Below are 17,405 nucleotides of genomic sequence, written 5' to 3' on the forward strand. Positions count from 1 at the left end.
GGGCGCTGCGCGGAGCCGGGTGGGGGCGACCACCCGGGGCCGCAGGTCCCGGAGCGCGAGCCGGCCCCGCCCCTCCCGGGTGGGCGGGGCTCGGCCGGGCCCTCCGCTGGGTCCTAGTGCCCGCCGGCGGCGCCGTCAGACTCCGAGGCCGGCACCCGCGCTCCCTCGCTGCTCGCGGCTCTCCCGCGCCCGGGTGGTCCGACAGCTGGGCTCGCCGAGGCTGCCTCTCGGCCCCCGCCCGCCATGAGGAGTGCGCAGCCCCTGGTCCTTTTCTCCCTGGTTGCCCTTTGCCGGCGCGGTGAGTCTTTTTCGGGAAACGAGGGAGGGGCGCCCGGGTCCTATGGCCACAGGTGGGAGGAAGGGGAGGGTGCGGGCGCCCGGGGGAGCGGCCGGAGGTTGTCCCGGCCGGACGGGAGCCCGGGCGGGGTGAGCCCACTGGCCGAGGCCTCGGGGGCGGGCCAGGGCGGTGGGTCTGTGGGGTTTGGGGCGGGGCGGGGGGGTGGGGGGTTGTGCACCTGCCCGGGCAGCCTCCGCGGCGAGTACCTTTGGGCTGAGCCGGGACCGAGTGGCACGGGCCCTGCACCAGCGCGAGGGGAGGCTGCGGGCCACCGATTTCAGGTCCCAGCAGGCTCGTCGCCTGCCAGGTGTAGACGCCAGGGAGCACACCCCGCTGCTCGGCCTTGAGAGGGGCTCCCTGCCGGTAGGGTAGAGATCGGGGAAACTCAGCCCAGGCGGGAACGGACTTGCCCAAATCTCCAGACTTGCCCAAAATCTCCAGTTTTGCAGTTGCGGGGAGGGTCTCCCAAGAAACACACTTTTAAGACACCACTGTTCCTGGTTACCGACCCTTGGGGCTGGGCTGGCTTGGATTGGACAGGGTCAGGCTGGGTCAGGCTGGCAAAGTGGACCCTCTCCAGTCTCTGACGCCTGAAGGGGAGACCCAAACAGCCCTTCCCAGGCAGAGTCCAGTTGTGATTTGGACTGCCTTCTCTGGGCCTCAGTTTCCCCATCTGTTCTATAGGGATAATACACCTTGCCTACATACTTGAGGACTCGGGTGTGTCAGCTACTTCTTAAGCATGGTCCTGGGGCCACCTGCATCAGAATTACCCCGTGCAGATTCTTGGGCCCCACCCTAGCCTCACGGCATCAGAATCTCTGGAAATGGAGGCAGGGAACCTGCCTTTATACAAGCATCCGGGTGATTCTTACACATGACTGGAGAAGCCACTGATAATATATGGTGAGCTTTTTGTAAAAGGTAAAAACTTCGATCTTTTTTTAAAAATCTATAGCCACGTTTTAAAAATACAAATCTCTTGTTCCTTTCGTCACTTAAGACCACACGCCCCAAACTGAAAATCACTCTGCCTCTTGGATGCCAACTTGCCAAGGGTATGCTGTTGGTCTTTTCTTCCTTCCCTAGTTTGTATCCAAACGGTAGGTGTTATCTTTTCAGTTTTCCTATATTAGACTTTTAAATCATGCTTTTTCGACCTGTATACACATCCAACAGAGTCTGGAATTCTAGCTACGGCTTCCTCTCAGACTTTAAGTCCCTTTCTGCTCTGCATCAGTGTTTCCAGGAAAGGCCTCGGAAGGCCAGGCCCTGGACAGAGACAGGTCAGGCCTCGACTCATCAGAATCACTGGGTCATGACCGACCCCTAGTGGTGGCTTCTCTGGTTAACAGGGTATGCCCCAGGGCTGGGAGGTGACCCCCCCCAATGGTGCCCTGGAGGCTTCCACTCATTCTGGACCACCATTGTCATGCAGGGGTGAGAGGTCAGTCCCTTGTCCTTTGAACTCAGAGGCAGAAAAGAACAGAGTGGAAAACCTAAATATGTGTTGTTCTGGGCTCCCACAGACTTTTGGGGAGTACAGTCCAGCCCACAGCAGCCCTGTTGGTCATTCCCACCCCCTCCTACACACTCACACATACAAGCGCAAACACAGGCATGGGCATGAACACACACTCGGCTTTGGTTACCAATAGGGCCTCTGCAGGGAGAGTCTCCTTTGGGGGGAATTAGCGAGGGCAGGAAAGAAGGCACTGGGGGCAGGGAGGCCCCCGTCTCTGAAAGAGGCTCTGAGACCTGGCTCTGCCTCTGACTTGCTGGGGCTTCCCCTCCGTGGTCTTAGTTTCCCCACCTGAGAACCAGGGAATTGGACTAAATGCTCTAAGGTGTTCAAAACCTTTAGCCCATCCTCAAGACTGGGGAGGGTCTTTCAGGCCAGCTGAATGCCCAGGAGGCAACACAGCCCCAAAGGGGAGCAGCCGGAATGTCCCAACTGGGCTCAGAGCTGGAATACAAGCCCCCACAGCCCACAGAGCAGCGCTGGCCTGTCAGGAACCCGGTGGACCAGCCTCCTGGGGCTGCAGAGATGTGGGTTCCAGCGTCCCCATCCTGTAGGACCTGGAGCTGCAGATTCTGACCCCAGAACTGCCTCAGAAATGCCAGATGGGCTTAAGCAAGTGATACCCCCCCCCCAGCTTTCTGAAATGACAGGTCAGCCCAAAGACACATACTAAAGAGGGGCTCTGGGAGGGACCGAGCTTTAGCCTGGGGCTACAGACTGGCTTCCAGGGTATTCAAACAGCTGGCCTCTGGGAGGGGTCAAGGGTTTGAGAGGCAGAGCTCCGAATCTAGGCCAAGCATCCAGAGGACCCCCTCTGGACAGCCCCAGGCAGTCTGGGGGAGGGATGGCGGGTAGCAGGTGCACCCGGGAGCATCTTTCACGAGGCACTAAATATTGCATGTGCTCCAGATAGGCAGCGACTTGGAAAGTGCACAGAGCAGACTGGAGTGGCGGCTGCTCCCCAGGCCACGTGTCCAGCCCAACCCCCACCCAGGAGTCCACCTCAGACTTGCTCAGCGGGCAATTCACACCACGGGCCCACTGGCCCCACCCAGAGGGAGGGATTTGGCAAAAAGCCAGCAGGCCCTGCAGAGAAGGATGTAATCTGAATCCCACCCTGAGGAGACCCAGCCCCTCCTGGCAGCCTCACTCCCACCCACCTCCTTAGCCTCCCTGTTCCCCAGTCCTCCTCCCACCGGCCCTCCTGCCCCTCCTCTGCTTCCTCTGCACAACTCCTCCTCTTTCCCTGCTGCTCTCCTGCTCCAGTGTCCTCGACCTTCCTCAGAGTCTCTTTCCAGGGCACCACCCCCACCCCGGCCCAGTGCTGACACATTCTCCCAGATGCCACAGTAAACAAGACCAAGTCCTGGAACCTCACCTTCACTCCCAGACGTGTGAAGGAGTTGGGACAAAGACCCACATACCGCTTGGCAAGAGATCTAGGGCCGCGGGGGCTCAGGGGGGCCCACGGCTAGGCCAGGCCTCCTGCAGGAGGCTGGATTCCCCGCGTCTTAATTACGGCTCTGAACCCAGGCCTCTCCTTTAAGCTCCAGACCAGGAGCCAAAGGGACCCCGACATGCGCTGTTTTAAAGGCACTTTGCACCCTGAAGGTCTGAACTCAGGACATATCCCGTAGTCAGCCCTGCTCTCCCCGTGTGAAGGCACCACCATCCACCACACTCTGCACATAGAGCCCACAGTAACAGCTCCCCTCCACTGTGCTGGAGGCTGAGGTGGGAGTCATTTCTGGGTTTCTGCTTGCTGTTACCGAGGCACGTGACACGGTACCTGGCACAAGACGGGAGGGGCGGGCGGGGAGGATGGACGCTTGGAGGCACCCAGTTTCTGGACCAACCATCCGCGTGCGTGCGGGCTGCCATTCATCCCAGAGGGAGGTGGGAGAGGAAGAGACAGAGCTGAGCGCCACCTTGGATGCACGGGGTCCCGTGGAGGGGCGGGCCTGCCAGCCCCTTGCTGCTTTGGCCAGCCCGGAGGGCAGCTGCACGCCCTGGCCCAGAGCTGGCCCCTTCACCGCCAGGACAGGCATCAGCACGCTCAGGGCCCAGCAGGGCTGACTGTGTGTGTGTGTGTGTGTGTGTGTGTGTGTGTGTGTGTGTGTGTTCCCAGGGGACTGCCGCGTGGCCAATGCAGAGGAGAAGCTCGTGGACGACCTTCTGAACAAGACCCGCTACAATAACCTGATCCGCCCGGCCACCAGCTCTGCCCAGCTCATCTCCATCCAGCTCCAGCTCTCCCTGGCCCAGCTCATCAGCGTGGTAGGTGCCCGCAGCGATGGCTCCGCAGCCCCGGCTCCAGGCACAGGAGGGGGGCGGGGGGCAGAGCCGAGCCAGAGGGTGCAGGGTTTCACCTCCAGCTCTCCCAGGCTCGTAGACAAGCTCAGATTATTCACATGCATAAATTAAGGAATCTGCCTAAACTCAGAAGGTCCCGACTGCCTCTAAGTCATGACTTTTTTGTTCCAGTCTGTGCCTTTGTGTGTGTTCTTTCTGCTGGGCGTGCCCTGCCCGTCTGTGCACACTAGTCCACAGCTTGGAGCCACCTGCTAGCCCATGATCTCTATATTGATGACAGTGCCTTAACTCCCCAGTCACAGGACATCCGAGTACAAGTGGCTAAAACAGTAAGGACAACCCAAGAAAAGAGCAGGCCAATGGTGTCAATGTCAGTGTCAGAACCCAAGGCTGCTGTCCGTGATGGCAGGATTCTGTGATTCCGTTTCTCCCCCACGATCGTACGATTGTGGCCACCGCTCCAAACAGAAGATCCTCACATGATAACATCTGTGGCGGATCCTTTCTTGGGTGTCGTTTTCAGTCTGAGGAAAACAGTCCCAGAGACCTGCCCTGTAGGCACCCGGGGCTACAGCTCATGCCTGGGCCTTACCCGGAGCTGGCTAAGACTTGTGGATACATGGCAAGGAGGCTGGAGAAAGGTCCGTGAAGCTCATGAGTGTCCAACATCTAACAAAGTCACGGTTTTGTTAACAAAGGAGATGTGGAGGGGGAACGACCGTTGGGTAGACAGCGAACGGGCTTGCCATTAGCAGGTGGGCCCCCAGCATGGCCAGAAACTCCTCCTCGTCCTTGAAGCTCTACCCTATTATCGCCTCCCCTGGCCTGTTCAATAGATGACCTCACATTCCCCCACTTGTTGGGGGAGGTGGGAGCTGGGCTGTGGGAACTGCCTGCAGAGGCCCAGGTGGGACAGGACCAGCTGCCGTATGGGCCCAGCCAAGTGGGCGAGAGTCCGGACAGAGGAGGGCAGCTGTGCAGCCCTGGAGAGGAGGAACGGGTTGCAGAGTTCACAAGTAGGTTGTCAGCTCTTGATGTGTGGGTGTGGGGCAGGCGTAGGGGTGCTGAGGAGGCTGAGGTATCAGTGAGCTCCCCTTCCCCCCCCGGCCTCTGAGCTGGGGGTGTCCAAAGGAACCATGGTCCACAGTTAACCTTCCCTGTGTGGCCCTTCCCGCGTCCCCACCCACGGGCTTGGACCCTGTCCCGAGCAGTAGCTCTGAGGGGAGCATTGTAAGGCGCTGTGTCCGGTCATGGGAAGGAGATAATCGAGGGGCTGAACCTCCTGGGGACAGGTGGCTGCCTCCTCTCTCCCGAGCACAACCGGCCCCCACAAACCCAGCCCCTCCAAGCAGAGCCCTGGGAGGAAGCACAGCCCGAGAATGGGGGAAGGACAGAAAGCCTCTCTGTCCTTCCTCCCTCCGCAGGCCGACTGAAAAGAATAAGGGCTTCAGGCCAGGCCCAGGCTGGTGTCTGTTACTGTCCAGCCAAGGGCTTTTTGCGTAATGGGGTGAGCCCAGCTGCCACCTTGCAGCTGTTGCCCTGGTTAGGGGAAGCAGGCAGGCAGCTCTGGTCATGCCTCCAGGCTAAGGCTGCCCCCTGCCAGATCTACTCCGTGGGCCCGTGACATAACAGAAGTTACCAGAAGGAGGGGACACAGCCTCCATCCCTACGCCTGGGAGTGTCCCCCTGTGTGCTGTTATCACCCTGAAAGCTGTGCACAGAACGAATATCCAGTTCTAGGGGTTTTACCTTCTGTATTCCAGGGTCAGGCTTTCGAGGAGGGAGGATTATGGGCACGACCAGTTTAAAGACGGCAGTTTCTAGAGGGAAAGCAAGGAGTATGTGTTGGGTGAGCGGGCAGGTCCTCAGAAGCAGCTCCCTGGGGTGGCCGGGGTCTTGGGCTGGTATCCTCAGGTGTGTTCAGCAGCCACTGGGGAGTGAACGGGAGTGAGGGACAGGAAGAGGTCCACGACAACTTTCTGAGTGATACGCCTTGAAAGGAGACGGGCCGTGTGGGCAATATGTTTGTTAAAAGTCATCACACTGTACACTTAAGACCTGTGCGTTTCACGGTGTGTAAATTATGCCTCAACTTCAAACAAAAATGTTTTAAAAGACACCTTGTCCATGAGAACAACTAGAAAAGCTGTACAAAAATGCCTCCCCCTGCAAAAAACCGTCTGAAGTTCTTGAGAGCTCAGCCAGGACTTGAGGAACCAGGTTCTGGGAGGTGACCCTTCGGTCTCTGGTACTTTTCCCCACATACGAAGAGCGGTAAACAGCCCAGGGCTGAGGGGCTAAGAGGTTGGAAGCCAAGCTGAATGTCTGGTGCTCTCACAGGGCTGGGGGACACATGCCAGAGTTTGAGCCCCATGAGATGGGGAGATGAGGCCTTGGTGGAGACCCTGCAAAGACCACCCGTAAGAGTACAAATGGATCAAAAATAGACCAGACCTCGCAAAAACTAACCCTGCTTTGAACCAGCTCAGTCACAAACTAGATTAGGATGATCTACTCCTCCTGTAACTGCCTGCCAATAAGCCAAAGTCAGTACTCCCTGGAGGCATATAAAGTCAGATAAAAATGGACCAGGTACACAAAAAGACAAGATGAAATAAGAAAAGACAGAAAAAAGAAGATAATGGAAACAGACCCACAGACGATTCAGATATTGGGCTGATCAGGCACAGACTTTAAAACAACTCCCATTAGCACAGCAAATTTTATGTTATGTGTATTTTACCCCTATTAAAAATAAATAATAAAGAAATTTAATAATAGGTTAATTTTTCTAAGTAAATAAATATTCTTAAAAGGAAAATAATACTTATACCTTCAAGAAAATTATAATATGGAGAATTTAAAATTCATTACGTGGTTTTTTTTTTCTTAAAGATTTTGTTATCTTTAAGGAATCTCTACACCCAACATGTAGAATTACTTAATCTGAAACTTACAACTCCAAGATCAGGAGTCACACACTCCACCGACTGAGAGCCAGGCACCCCCATTGGATGAGTTTAATAGCAGATTGGTAATGTAGCACAGGAGAAGGTTAATGAACTGGAGGAGAGGCAAACAGCAAATAAATCAACAAATGACAGAAAAAAAGGATGGAAAACACAGAAAAGAATATAATGTAGTACACGACAAAAGGGTCAGTTCTGTCACATGTATTTGGAGTTACAGGAGAAGTGAAAATAAAGAATAAGACAGAAACAGTGTGTGAGTGACGCTGGCAGAATTTTCCAAAACTGGCCAAGGACATGAGGCTACAGATTCAAGAGTCTCTGTGAACCCCATGAGGGATAAATGTAAAGAAAACCATGCCCAGGTTCATCTTACTCCAACTCCCAACAACCAAAGACAAAGAGAAAAACATAAAAGTGGTCCCCGCAGGGAGGATGGGGGCAGGGTGGGGGCAATAATAACACCAACAGATAAAAACGGAAGCCAGGAAACTGAATGACATCTTAAAAGTGTTGCAAGAAAAAAAACAGCATGCCTAGAAGTGGATATCCAGTAAGAACTTCAAAAATGAGGGTTAAGTAAAGATGTTTTCTGAGCAAAAAATAGAGAATTTAACATAAGAAGACCCAATATAAAGGAGGCATTAACCATAAAGGAAAATGACCCCAGAAGGAAACACAGAAATGTAGAAAAGGATGAGCACAACAGAAAGTGTAAATGTATGGGCGAATTTAAATTAATATTGACGGTATAAAACAATAACTCACAAGGTTGTAATTAAATACAGAAATTAAATAATGACATTAACCCACAAGTCAGAAGGGGACAGATGGAGCTGAAATGTTCTAAAGTTCTTGCCCCTGTTCTGGAAGTGGTAATCACTAATCTATATTAGATTCTAATACGTCAGGTATATGTGTATCGTAGTCACCAGGGTAACTACTAAGAGTCATGGAGTGCCTGGGTGGCTCAGTCGGTTGAGCGTCCGACTTCGGCTCAGGTCAGGATCTTGTGGTTCATGAGTTCGAGCCCCACGTCAGGCTGTGTGCCAACAGCTCAGAGCCTGGAGCCTGCCTAGGATTCTGTGTCTCCCTCTCTCTCTGCCCCTCCCCTGCTCGCACTCTGTCTCTCTTTCTCTCAAAAATAAATAAAAACATATACAAAATTAAAAAAAATAAGAGTCATGTTAATATACAGAGAAAATGGCATAATAAAATAATTAAAATACAGCAAGAAAAAGAAAAGGGAATGTACAGGAAATAGATGGTAGGTTTAAACCCAAATATAATCAGCACTACATTAAATGTAAATGGTCTAAATACTCTAAGTAAAACAAGACAACTGGCACACATCCTTCTCTTGCTTCTTCCCACCTCTGGAATGTGGACACAATGGTTGGAGCTCTAGCAGCCATGCACTGGACCATGCCTGGACCATGCACTCTAGGTGTGGTAGAGAAGAGAGTAGGAAGGAACATGGGTATCTAAGGATTCTGTAGAGCAAAACCACTATATATGTCCAAACTGTAAACTTTCTCTAAGCCAGTGTTACCCTGGGTCTCTGTTAGTCACAGTTGAAACTCATCCTACTGATATCTTTACCCAGGTGGGGGTTCAGGAAAGGCTCTTTGTGGAAGTGACTCCCAAGCTGAGATCAAGGTGCTAGAAGTTATCTTGGTGAAGAGAAGGCAGGGAAAATGGTATAGACTGTAAACACATTCACAGGGGGAAGGAAGGCCAGGGGGTGGGCAGAGCACAGAATAAAGGGGCACGGGGAGGTGAAATGGGGCCAAGACAGTTGGCAAGGCCTTGCAGACCCTCTGAAGGAGTTAGATTCTTATTATGTATGTGAAGGAAGCCACAGAAGTGACTCGAGCAGGGACAGGATTGAGAGGGAAAGTTTACCTGGCTACACAGGGAGGACGGATGTTGGGAGTGCGGGGTGCAGAATAGACACAGACTACTTGGGAGGGTCTTACGGTGGTCTAGGTGAGAGATGGATTATGGTGGTCTGAATTATTGTGGTAGGACTCTTATGCCCTTCAGAAAATATTCACCAAGTATCTGACACATCCCAGGCAGCCCTCCAGGTGCCCTCTGTCCTCAAGGAACTTAAATTCTATGGCAGAGAGCACACACATAGATGGCATCCAGCAGCCATGGTGTCCAGAGCCATGAAGAAAAATAAAGCAGGGTAAGAGGGAGAGAGACAAGGTTCTGTGTTGTGCAGGAAGGTCAGGGAGGACCTGAAGAAAGTGAAGACATTAGCTGCCTGGGTTTCCAGAAAGAGGGAACAGCAGGCGCAAAGAAAGAAGCCGAAGCAGAATGAGCAGATGGGAGGGCATGAGGTTCTAGAGCTGAGGGAGGAGGGCGGGGAGGCAGACGGAGCAGGGCCATGGGGCCCCGAGCAGGACGTTGGCTTTTACTTTGGGTGGGATGGGAGGGAGTGCAGGGTTTCAGTGGAACAACATAGTCTGAGACGTCGAGAAGAACCTTTTAAAAGCATCACCCTGGGGGCACCTGGGTGGCTCACTCAGTTAAGTGTCCGACTCTTGATCTCTGCTCAGCTTGTAGTCTCGGGGCCATGAGTTCAAGACCCGCGTTGGGCTCCATGCTGGGCGTGAGGCCTACTTAAAGAAGAATAACAATAAGAATAAAAAGGATCGCCCGGCTGCTGAGTAGAGGCTAAAGGCAGGCTGGGGCAGAGCAGGAGGACCAGAGGGAGGCCACTAGAGTAGTCCAGGTGACAGATGGTGGTGGCAGCCAAGACAGGAAGAAGCAGACCAGTCTGGCTTGCGGGGGTCATGGCTGGGGGTGCCATTCACGGGGAAGGCAATGCCAGTGGACGACCGGATCTGGGTGACCGTCACAAGCTTTGTCTCAGACGCGCTGGGTGGGAAACCCTTCTGAGCCACCCGAGAGGTGGTGCGGCTGGGGGGGGGGCGGGGAGCTCACACAGCCCTGGAGCGAGCGTGAGGCCCCTACCGGCGAACCCATAGCCCCGTTTCCCTCCCCAGAATGAGCGGGAGCAGATCATGACCACCAACGTCTGGCTGAAACAGGTAAGTGTCCTCCAGGCCCCGCAGCGCGGGGGGCGTTTCCTCCAGGGCCGCCCCTCGGTGGCTCCGGACCTCCGAGTGACAGGGCCTTGCCTGTCTGCCCAGGAGTGGACCGACTACCGCCTGGCCTGGAACAGCTCCCGCTACGAAGGCGTGAACATCCTGAGGATCCCTGCAAAGCGCATCTGGCTGCCTGACATCGTGCTTTACAACAAGTGAGTGGCAGGGTTGCCGGGGCGGCGAGGGCCAGGCCGGGGCGGCAGCCCCAGCCTCTGGGGGTCGGCAGGTCGTGAGTCAGCCCCGGGCCTCAGCTGTGCTTCCCTCGCTCCTCTAGGCTGTGAGGCTGGAAGAGGAATTAGAATGAGCAGAGCCGGCACCCTCTGCCACCAGCGGGGAGTTGGAGGCCCAGAGAAGGGGAGGGCCTCGCTCGCTCATCCAGCACAGCTGGGGGGCCAGGGCTGGCATCTGCACCCCGCCCCAGGGCTCTTCCTGCCCTCCATACTGCCTCGTTGACCCTCGGTTGCTTTGTCAACGTTGGGCATTGGTAGCATTGGCTGACGATGCGTAAATAGCGTACAGGGAGCAAGAGACTGTTGTGAGGTCAGTGTTACCAGTGGAAGCACGAAACACGTTTGTGGTCTGGGGACAGCAGACCTGAGTTGGGATCCTAGCTGGTAGTCTCACTTCACTTCCCTGAGCCTCGGTTTTCCCATCTGTAAAATGGGGTAACCACAAAACCCAGCTCCTTGCTGTGAGGCTCACTCAGCTCATGCACGTGAAGACCCCAGCCGGGGGTGGGGGGGGTGGGGAGTGACGGGGGTGGGGAGGTGGGGGGTGGGGGGTGACGGGGGTGGGGGGTGATGGGGGTGGTGGGGTGGGGAGTGACGGGGGTGGGGGGTGACGGGGGGTGGGGGGGTGGGGGGATGGGGAGTGACGGGGGTGGGGGGTGATGGGGGTGGGGGGTGACGGGGGTGGGGGATGACGGGGGTGGTGGGGTGGGGAGTGACGGGGGTGGGGGGTGACGGGGGTGGGGGGTGATGGGGGTGGGGGGGGTGGGGGGATGGGGAGTGACGGGGGTGGGGGGTGACGGGGGTGGGGGGGGTGGGGAGTGACGGGGGTTGGGGGGTGGGGAGTGACGGGGGGGTGGGGAGTGACGGGGGTGGGGGGGGGTGGGGAGGGCCTTCTGGAAGGCGGCCTCTTCGGTGAGGGCACCAGAGGCCGGAAGGAAGGATGACCGGTGAGAAACGACCCTCAGGGCCTGTTGGCGAGTTCTGAGAGAAGGCCAGGCCCGCGGACTTCACGCCGTTCTCCTGTCCACGCCTCTAGCGCCGACGGGACCTACGAGGTGTCCCTCTACACCAACGTGGTGGTCCGCTCCAACGGCAGCATCTTCTGGCTGCCGCCCGCCATCTACAAGAGCGCCTGCAAGATCGAGGTGAAGCACTTCCCCTTCGACCAGCAGAACTGCACCCTCAAGTTCCGTTCCTGGACCTACGACCACACGGAGATCGACATGGTTCTCAAGTCACCCACGGCCAGCATGGACGACTTCACCCCCAGCGGCGAGTGGGACATCGTGGCGCTGCCGGGGCGAAGGACGGTGAACCCGCGGGACCCCAGCTACGTGGACGTCACCTACGACTTCATCATCAAGCGCAAGCCCCTCTTCTACACCATCAACCTCATCGTCCCCTGCGTGCTCATCACCTCGCTGGCCATCCTCGTCTTCTACCTGCCGTCCGACTGCGGCGAGAAGATGACGCTGTGCATCTCCGTGCTGCTGGCGCTCACCGTCTTCCTGCTGCTCATCTCCAAGATCGTGCCGCCCACCTCGCTGGACGTGCCGCTCATCGGCAAGTACCTCATGTTCACCATGGTGCTGGTCACCTTCTCCATCGTCACCAGCGTGTGCGTGCTCAACGTGCACCACCGCTCGCCCGGCACCCACACCATGGCGCCCTGGGTCCGCCGCTGCTTCCTACGCCAGCTGCCCACCTTCCTGTTCATGAAGCGCCCGGACAGCAGCCCTGCGAGGGCCCCCCGGCCCGGCCAGCTTCGCCTGACCAGGCTCGAGGCCGCCAGCACCTCCAGCCTCTGCGGGAGCTCCACGTGCTCTGCGGCTCCCCAGTCCCCGGGCGGCTCGGGCTCCCGCACCGCAGGCCTCCAGGATTTCCGGCCAAGGTCTTCCGGGAGGTTCCAGCAGGATGTGCAGGAGGCCTTGGAGGGCGTCAGCTTTATTGCCCAGCATATGAAGAGTGATGACCGAGACCAGAGTGTAAGTCCCTAGCCCGGTCCCTGTCCCCGCCGGTTCCCCACTCCCCACAGCGCACTCACAGGGGACGAGAGCCCCATCTCTGGGCTGGAGTACGGAGTCCCAAACTGGCCTGAGTTTTATCACAGCTCCGTGCGTTGGGAAAGAGGAAGGAAGTACCAGGGCTCCCTTTTTGTTTCGGGGTCCCCAAAAGCAGACACTGAGGTGAGGGCCTGGACACACATTACCTGAGAAGTGAGCTCAGGAAGCACAGTGAGGAGGAGAGAGACTGCGGAGGGCAGGCCGGTCACTGGTTACTGCCCCGGGCTCTGGGGGCTCAGTCCACGGGAGGCCCTCTGAGGGGGCATCAGCACCCACCCCTAGGGCTGAGGGTGGCCCCAGGGCATCAACTCCCCATCGCTTCCAGGCTGTGCAGCCAGCAGCCCCGTGCTGGAGAAAGCCCCAGGACAGAGAAGAGGCAGGAGCCCCAAGTCAGCCCCTTAGGGACGAGGGCGGGACGGACACCAAGGGCACCCGCTCCCATCCTCGTCCGGCTTGCCCAGAACCCCTACAAACACGAGGGCTTTCAGGAGTACAGAAACATCGATTAGAACGTTATCATCGCTACGTTAATAACGTAACGATGTCAGGTAGGGTGATGACAATTACAGATTTTAAAAGGAGGTGAAGTTGACTTTCACAGGACAAAGCAACAGGCGCTAAAGCGTAGGCGTCTCAAGTGATTGCTCTGAACAAACGACACTTCACAGGATGACCCTGTGACAACCGAACGCAGAACGCGATGGCGACGGCTGGAGATTGTCACACATCCCCACACATCCCACGGTGCTGGGAACATTCTCACTTCAACACCTTCTCAGACCAGGCTCTGAACAGGTCTGTACAACAGGCACACGGCTGCACAAACACAGAGGGCACATCCTAGTCTCACCTCCCACTGGCCGCACGCTCAAGGGACACGCTGGTCTCCAGTAGCACGAGGAGACAGGAGCGGGCCGGGAAAACTCCAAAATCACACTATGAAACAGAAAGGAGAGAATCGTAAGCAACAGAAAGCGGGACGTGAGCGCGAGCGGCTCGGCCTGGGGTCCTGGGAGTGAGAAACGCAGCCCCGGCCCCGCTGACACGGAGCTGCGTGTTCACCGGATCCCACGAGGCCACGAGGCCACGAGGCGCACAGCCCGGTGCCTAAAGCTCCAGAGGAGCATCAGATTTCACCTCCTCAAAAATTAATTTGATTGTGCTTCCTTTAAGACCACTGGGTGACTCAGCATCACCTGATTTATTGGGTCCCAGATGTTAATACACGGCATGGGGCCCTGCTGGCTAAGTGAGAACCTCTGGGTGACTTTTCCCAATTCGGGGCCACCCCCCACCCGGAGCCACGCTCTGAGTGAGCCAGGGCCTGTGCGGGAGGCACCCGGAGCCGGCATTTTAAAGCAGACCCCCAGGGATCCCGGTGTACGTGCAAGTCAAGCAGCACTGGTCTCCCGTGCACCCGCCCTGAGTGCTCTCTTCTGAAGGTCTCGCCACCCCTGTGACACTCAGGGCCCTCTGGCCATTTCTAATTCAATTAATTAAAAGCCTCTTGTGGGGAGCAGCCAGGCAGGACCCCCCCCCCCACCATCATCGCGGGTCACTGAGCTGCAAGCACACACGAGGGGCCCTGCCAGGACCTGACAGGATCCCTTGGAAGTGGCACGTACTCCAACCTCATTTCACAAGGGGGAAAGCCGGGTTCAGAGAGGCTCACTGACTTGCCCAGGGTCACACAGCCGGCACAGGGCGGAGCCAGGCTCCGCATGCAGATCTTTCCGACGTCCTTCAACTTCCCTCCCCTGCACTGAGCACACGTGCACTTACTGGGTGGTCGAAGTTCTCATGCTGGGCTTTCTCCCCCCCCCCCCCCCACCGAGCACGGCCACCCCAAAGCCGGCCCAGGCTGCACACCTCGTGCTCAGCACTCCTACCCGCCTGGTGACCAACTGGTCACTATAAATAGCACACAAATATAAAAAGAGGGGAAAACACGCACACACTGAAAAAGAAGTCATCCGAAATTAGGGCTGTCAAAACGAAACCCAAGAAAGCCAGAGAGAGCCCGCCTGGAGAGCCGCTGCTGTTGGGGACAGGCGGCGGTGAGCGTGGCTGGGGTGTGGGGGCTGCCTGACACAGGACGATTCTGCAGGGTAGACGCACACCCCTGAGGCACCCGGACAAACTGGGTCACTGACGTCAGCTTGTCCGCTGCTGCCCACATTTCCAATCCCAGAGCCTCTGCTTGGTTCTGATCAGGCCGCTTTCCAGCAGGGAAGACAGGCCGAGTGGCCACACGGGCAAGCTGTGAGCTTGGGGCCGGGGGGGGGGGGGCGTTCCGGGGGGACAGAGCAGGCCCCGGGTCCCCCAGGCAAAGGTGGCGGTGCCTCTGGAGGCCAGCAGGGTTCACAGCAGGCCCCACACCCCACGGCGGCCTGAGGAGATTCAGTGGAGGCGGAGGCTGGGCCCAGTCACAGGAACTAGTGAGCAGATCAAGCAGCAGGGCATCCAGGGGTCCTGCAGGCCCCACTGCCTGCCCCCCACGCAGCTCAGGGTGAACATAAGAGAGGGGGCCTTGCGTTCCCGGGCCGCGTCCCTCTTATTTACAACAGATTTGGGCTCTCGAGTCACAACGTGTGGTATTAATAACCTTTCTAGCCCAGGCTTCCTGGACAGTCGGGGGCCCTGCCATGCTGGGGGGAGGGGATTGAGGACCTGAGAGGCACAGAGGTGACTCCGGCTGCAGGGGGGGGGGCCTTGCCCGATAGTGATAGTCCCCAACTTGAACGAAGGAGTGGAAGCAGGGAGGTCTGGGCACCTGTAACCAGCCCCTCTGTCTGCCCACAGGTCGTTGAGGACTGGAAGTACGTGGCCATGGTGGTGGACCGGCTGTTCCTGTGGGTCTTTGTGGTTGTGTGTGTGCTCGGCACAGTGGGGCTCTTCCTACCTCCCCTCTTCCAGACCCACACACCTTCTGAGGGGCCCTAAGCTGCCCTGCGTGCCCCGGGGCCCCGGGGTCGTCGGGTGAGATGACATGAGTGGCCACGTGGGCAGTTTCCTGCTTCCTCCTGAGTGACGGCTGAGGAGGCCCCAAGTACCTGAGTCCGTCAGCCATCAGCCCCTTCAAACAGCCACGGCCGGGGGAGGACAGATGGGAGCCCTGGACTGTCCTCTCCGAAGGCCTTGGAGGAGCCCCAGCAAAGTGCGGCAGAAGGAGCTCGGCCAGGCTCTGTCCCCGCGCGCGGGGCATGAGGACCCGCTGTGTACCAGGAATCTTGCCATATCCCGCCCACCTCTCCACCCCCCCCATCACCCTCCACCCCCCAGCCCGCAAGGCTCGCTGGTCTTCTCTCAGACCCTCCCGGCTCAAAGCCCTTGCATTTGCTGGACCTTCTACCCAGACCTTCCTCCCCCGGTGCCTCCCAAGCTCCGGCGGTGGCTGCACCGTCCAGGGCTCTGCTCCGATCCACCCTTTGTGCCCCAGTCACCCCAGGTGCCTCGAGCCCTCCTCAGCTCATTGTCCACACGTCACCTGCTAGAGCACGAGCTCTGTCAGAGCAGGAACCTGGACCTTCGTTTGCGTGCACCATCCCCAGGGCCTCGGACGCAGCTCCGCACGCAGCAGGTGCTTAATAAATGTCTGTTGAGTGAATGGATGACTCCTATTCCTCCTTCGAGCTCCGATGCCCCTCCCCTGAGCAGCCACCCCTGGCTCCCCTCCTGAAACAATGGCCCTCCTCACAGCTCTGGTCACGTCCCGCTTTCTATCAAGGCCAGGTTCAGGGGTCTCGCTCCCGGATGCTCTGACTGGTCCTTCCACATACTGCTTTTGCCCAGTGCCTGGCACGTGACAGGCTCTTAAAGTATCCGTGGAATAGAGGAGGACTTTTAAAGATTCCATTTCTTAAATTACATAATAAAAGTGACTTTCTACGTATCGTTCTCTGAATGCTAACACGTGTGTAGATTCGTGTAATCGGGACGCAGGAGGGCCCCATCACCCAGACGCCTCCCTCCCTGCCAAGCCCCTAGCGACCACTGACGCCTCTCCATCCCTGGGGCTTGGTCCTTCCGAGAATGCCATTCCGATGAGTCATACGTGTGTAACCTCTAGAGAGTAAGCAGCTTCTGTCCCTCGGCATCATGGCCTCTTTGAGACTCACCCATGCTGCTGAGGGTAGCAGGGGTTTGTCCCTTCGTCTTGCGGAGCAGCACTCACTCCGTCCCGTGAGGGCCGAAGCACCAGCTTTGGGCAACTGCGAAAAGAGCCGCTATAAACATTCACACGTGCGGGAGTTTGTGTGAAGCGGCGTTCTCATTCCTCAAGATAAATACCCAGGAGTGTGATCGCTGGGTTATATGGGGACGTACATCTAACTGTCACTCTGTCACACTACCTGCTGGAGCAGCCGCACCAGTTGGCGTCCCCACCATCAAGGTGTGAGAGAGGCGGCTGCTCTGGACCCTGGTCTGCCCTCCGTTTTGGTTTATTTTCGCCATCGCAGTGGCTGCACAGTGGTGCATCAGCCAGGTTTCCATTTGCTTTTCCCTAATGGCTGATACTGAACGGCTTTTCATGTGATCTATTTTATTTATTTAGCCTATGTATATCCTCTTTTGTGAAGTGTCCAATTCTTTTTTTGCTTATGGGCTTTAGTTATTTTAGTGTTGAGATTTTAAAACAACTTTATTAAGGTATAACGTACATATTATAAAATTTGCCCATTTTAAGTGTGCAATTCAAGGAGTTTTAGTAAGTTGATCACCATAATCCAGTTTTAGAACATTTGCACCCCCACCAAGACCCTCATGCCTATCCATTCTTACTTCTGAGTTTTGAGGGCTCTTTATATCCACTGGGTACAAATCCCTGGTTGTATATCTGATTTGCAATCTT

At 56.8% G+C, this 17,405-nt stretch overlaps 1 protein-coding gene across 1 annotated transcript; it reads left to right on the forward strand.

Annotated features, from left to right (window-relative positions):
• Positions 1–243: 243 nt before the first annotated feature.
• On the forward strand, positions 244–15,496 carry CHRNB4 (cholinergic receptor nicotinic beta 4 subunit). The gene is made up of 6 exons (XM_047101125.1): positions 244–298; positions 3,988–4,136; positions 10,159–10,203; positions 10,306–10,415; positions 11,527–12,475; positions 15,356–15,496. The coding sequence occupies exons 1-6, from the start codon at positions 244–246 to the stop codon at positions 15,494–15,496; spliced, it is 1,449 nt and encodes a 482-aa protein (XP_046957081.1).
• The last annotated feature ends 1,909 nt before the right edge of the window (positions 15,497–17,405 follow it).

Source organism: Lynx rufus, unplaced genomic scaffold (assembly GCF_022079265.1).
Source record: "Lynx rufus isolate CCGP_SWC_20201006 ecotype Redwood Valley unplaced genomic scaffold, mLynRuf1.p SCAF_57, whole genome shotgun sequence".
In the NCBI taxonomy this organism is placed as follows: Eukaryota; Metazoa; Chordata; class Mammalia; order Carnivora; family Felidae; genus Lynx; species Lynx rufus.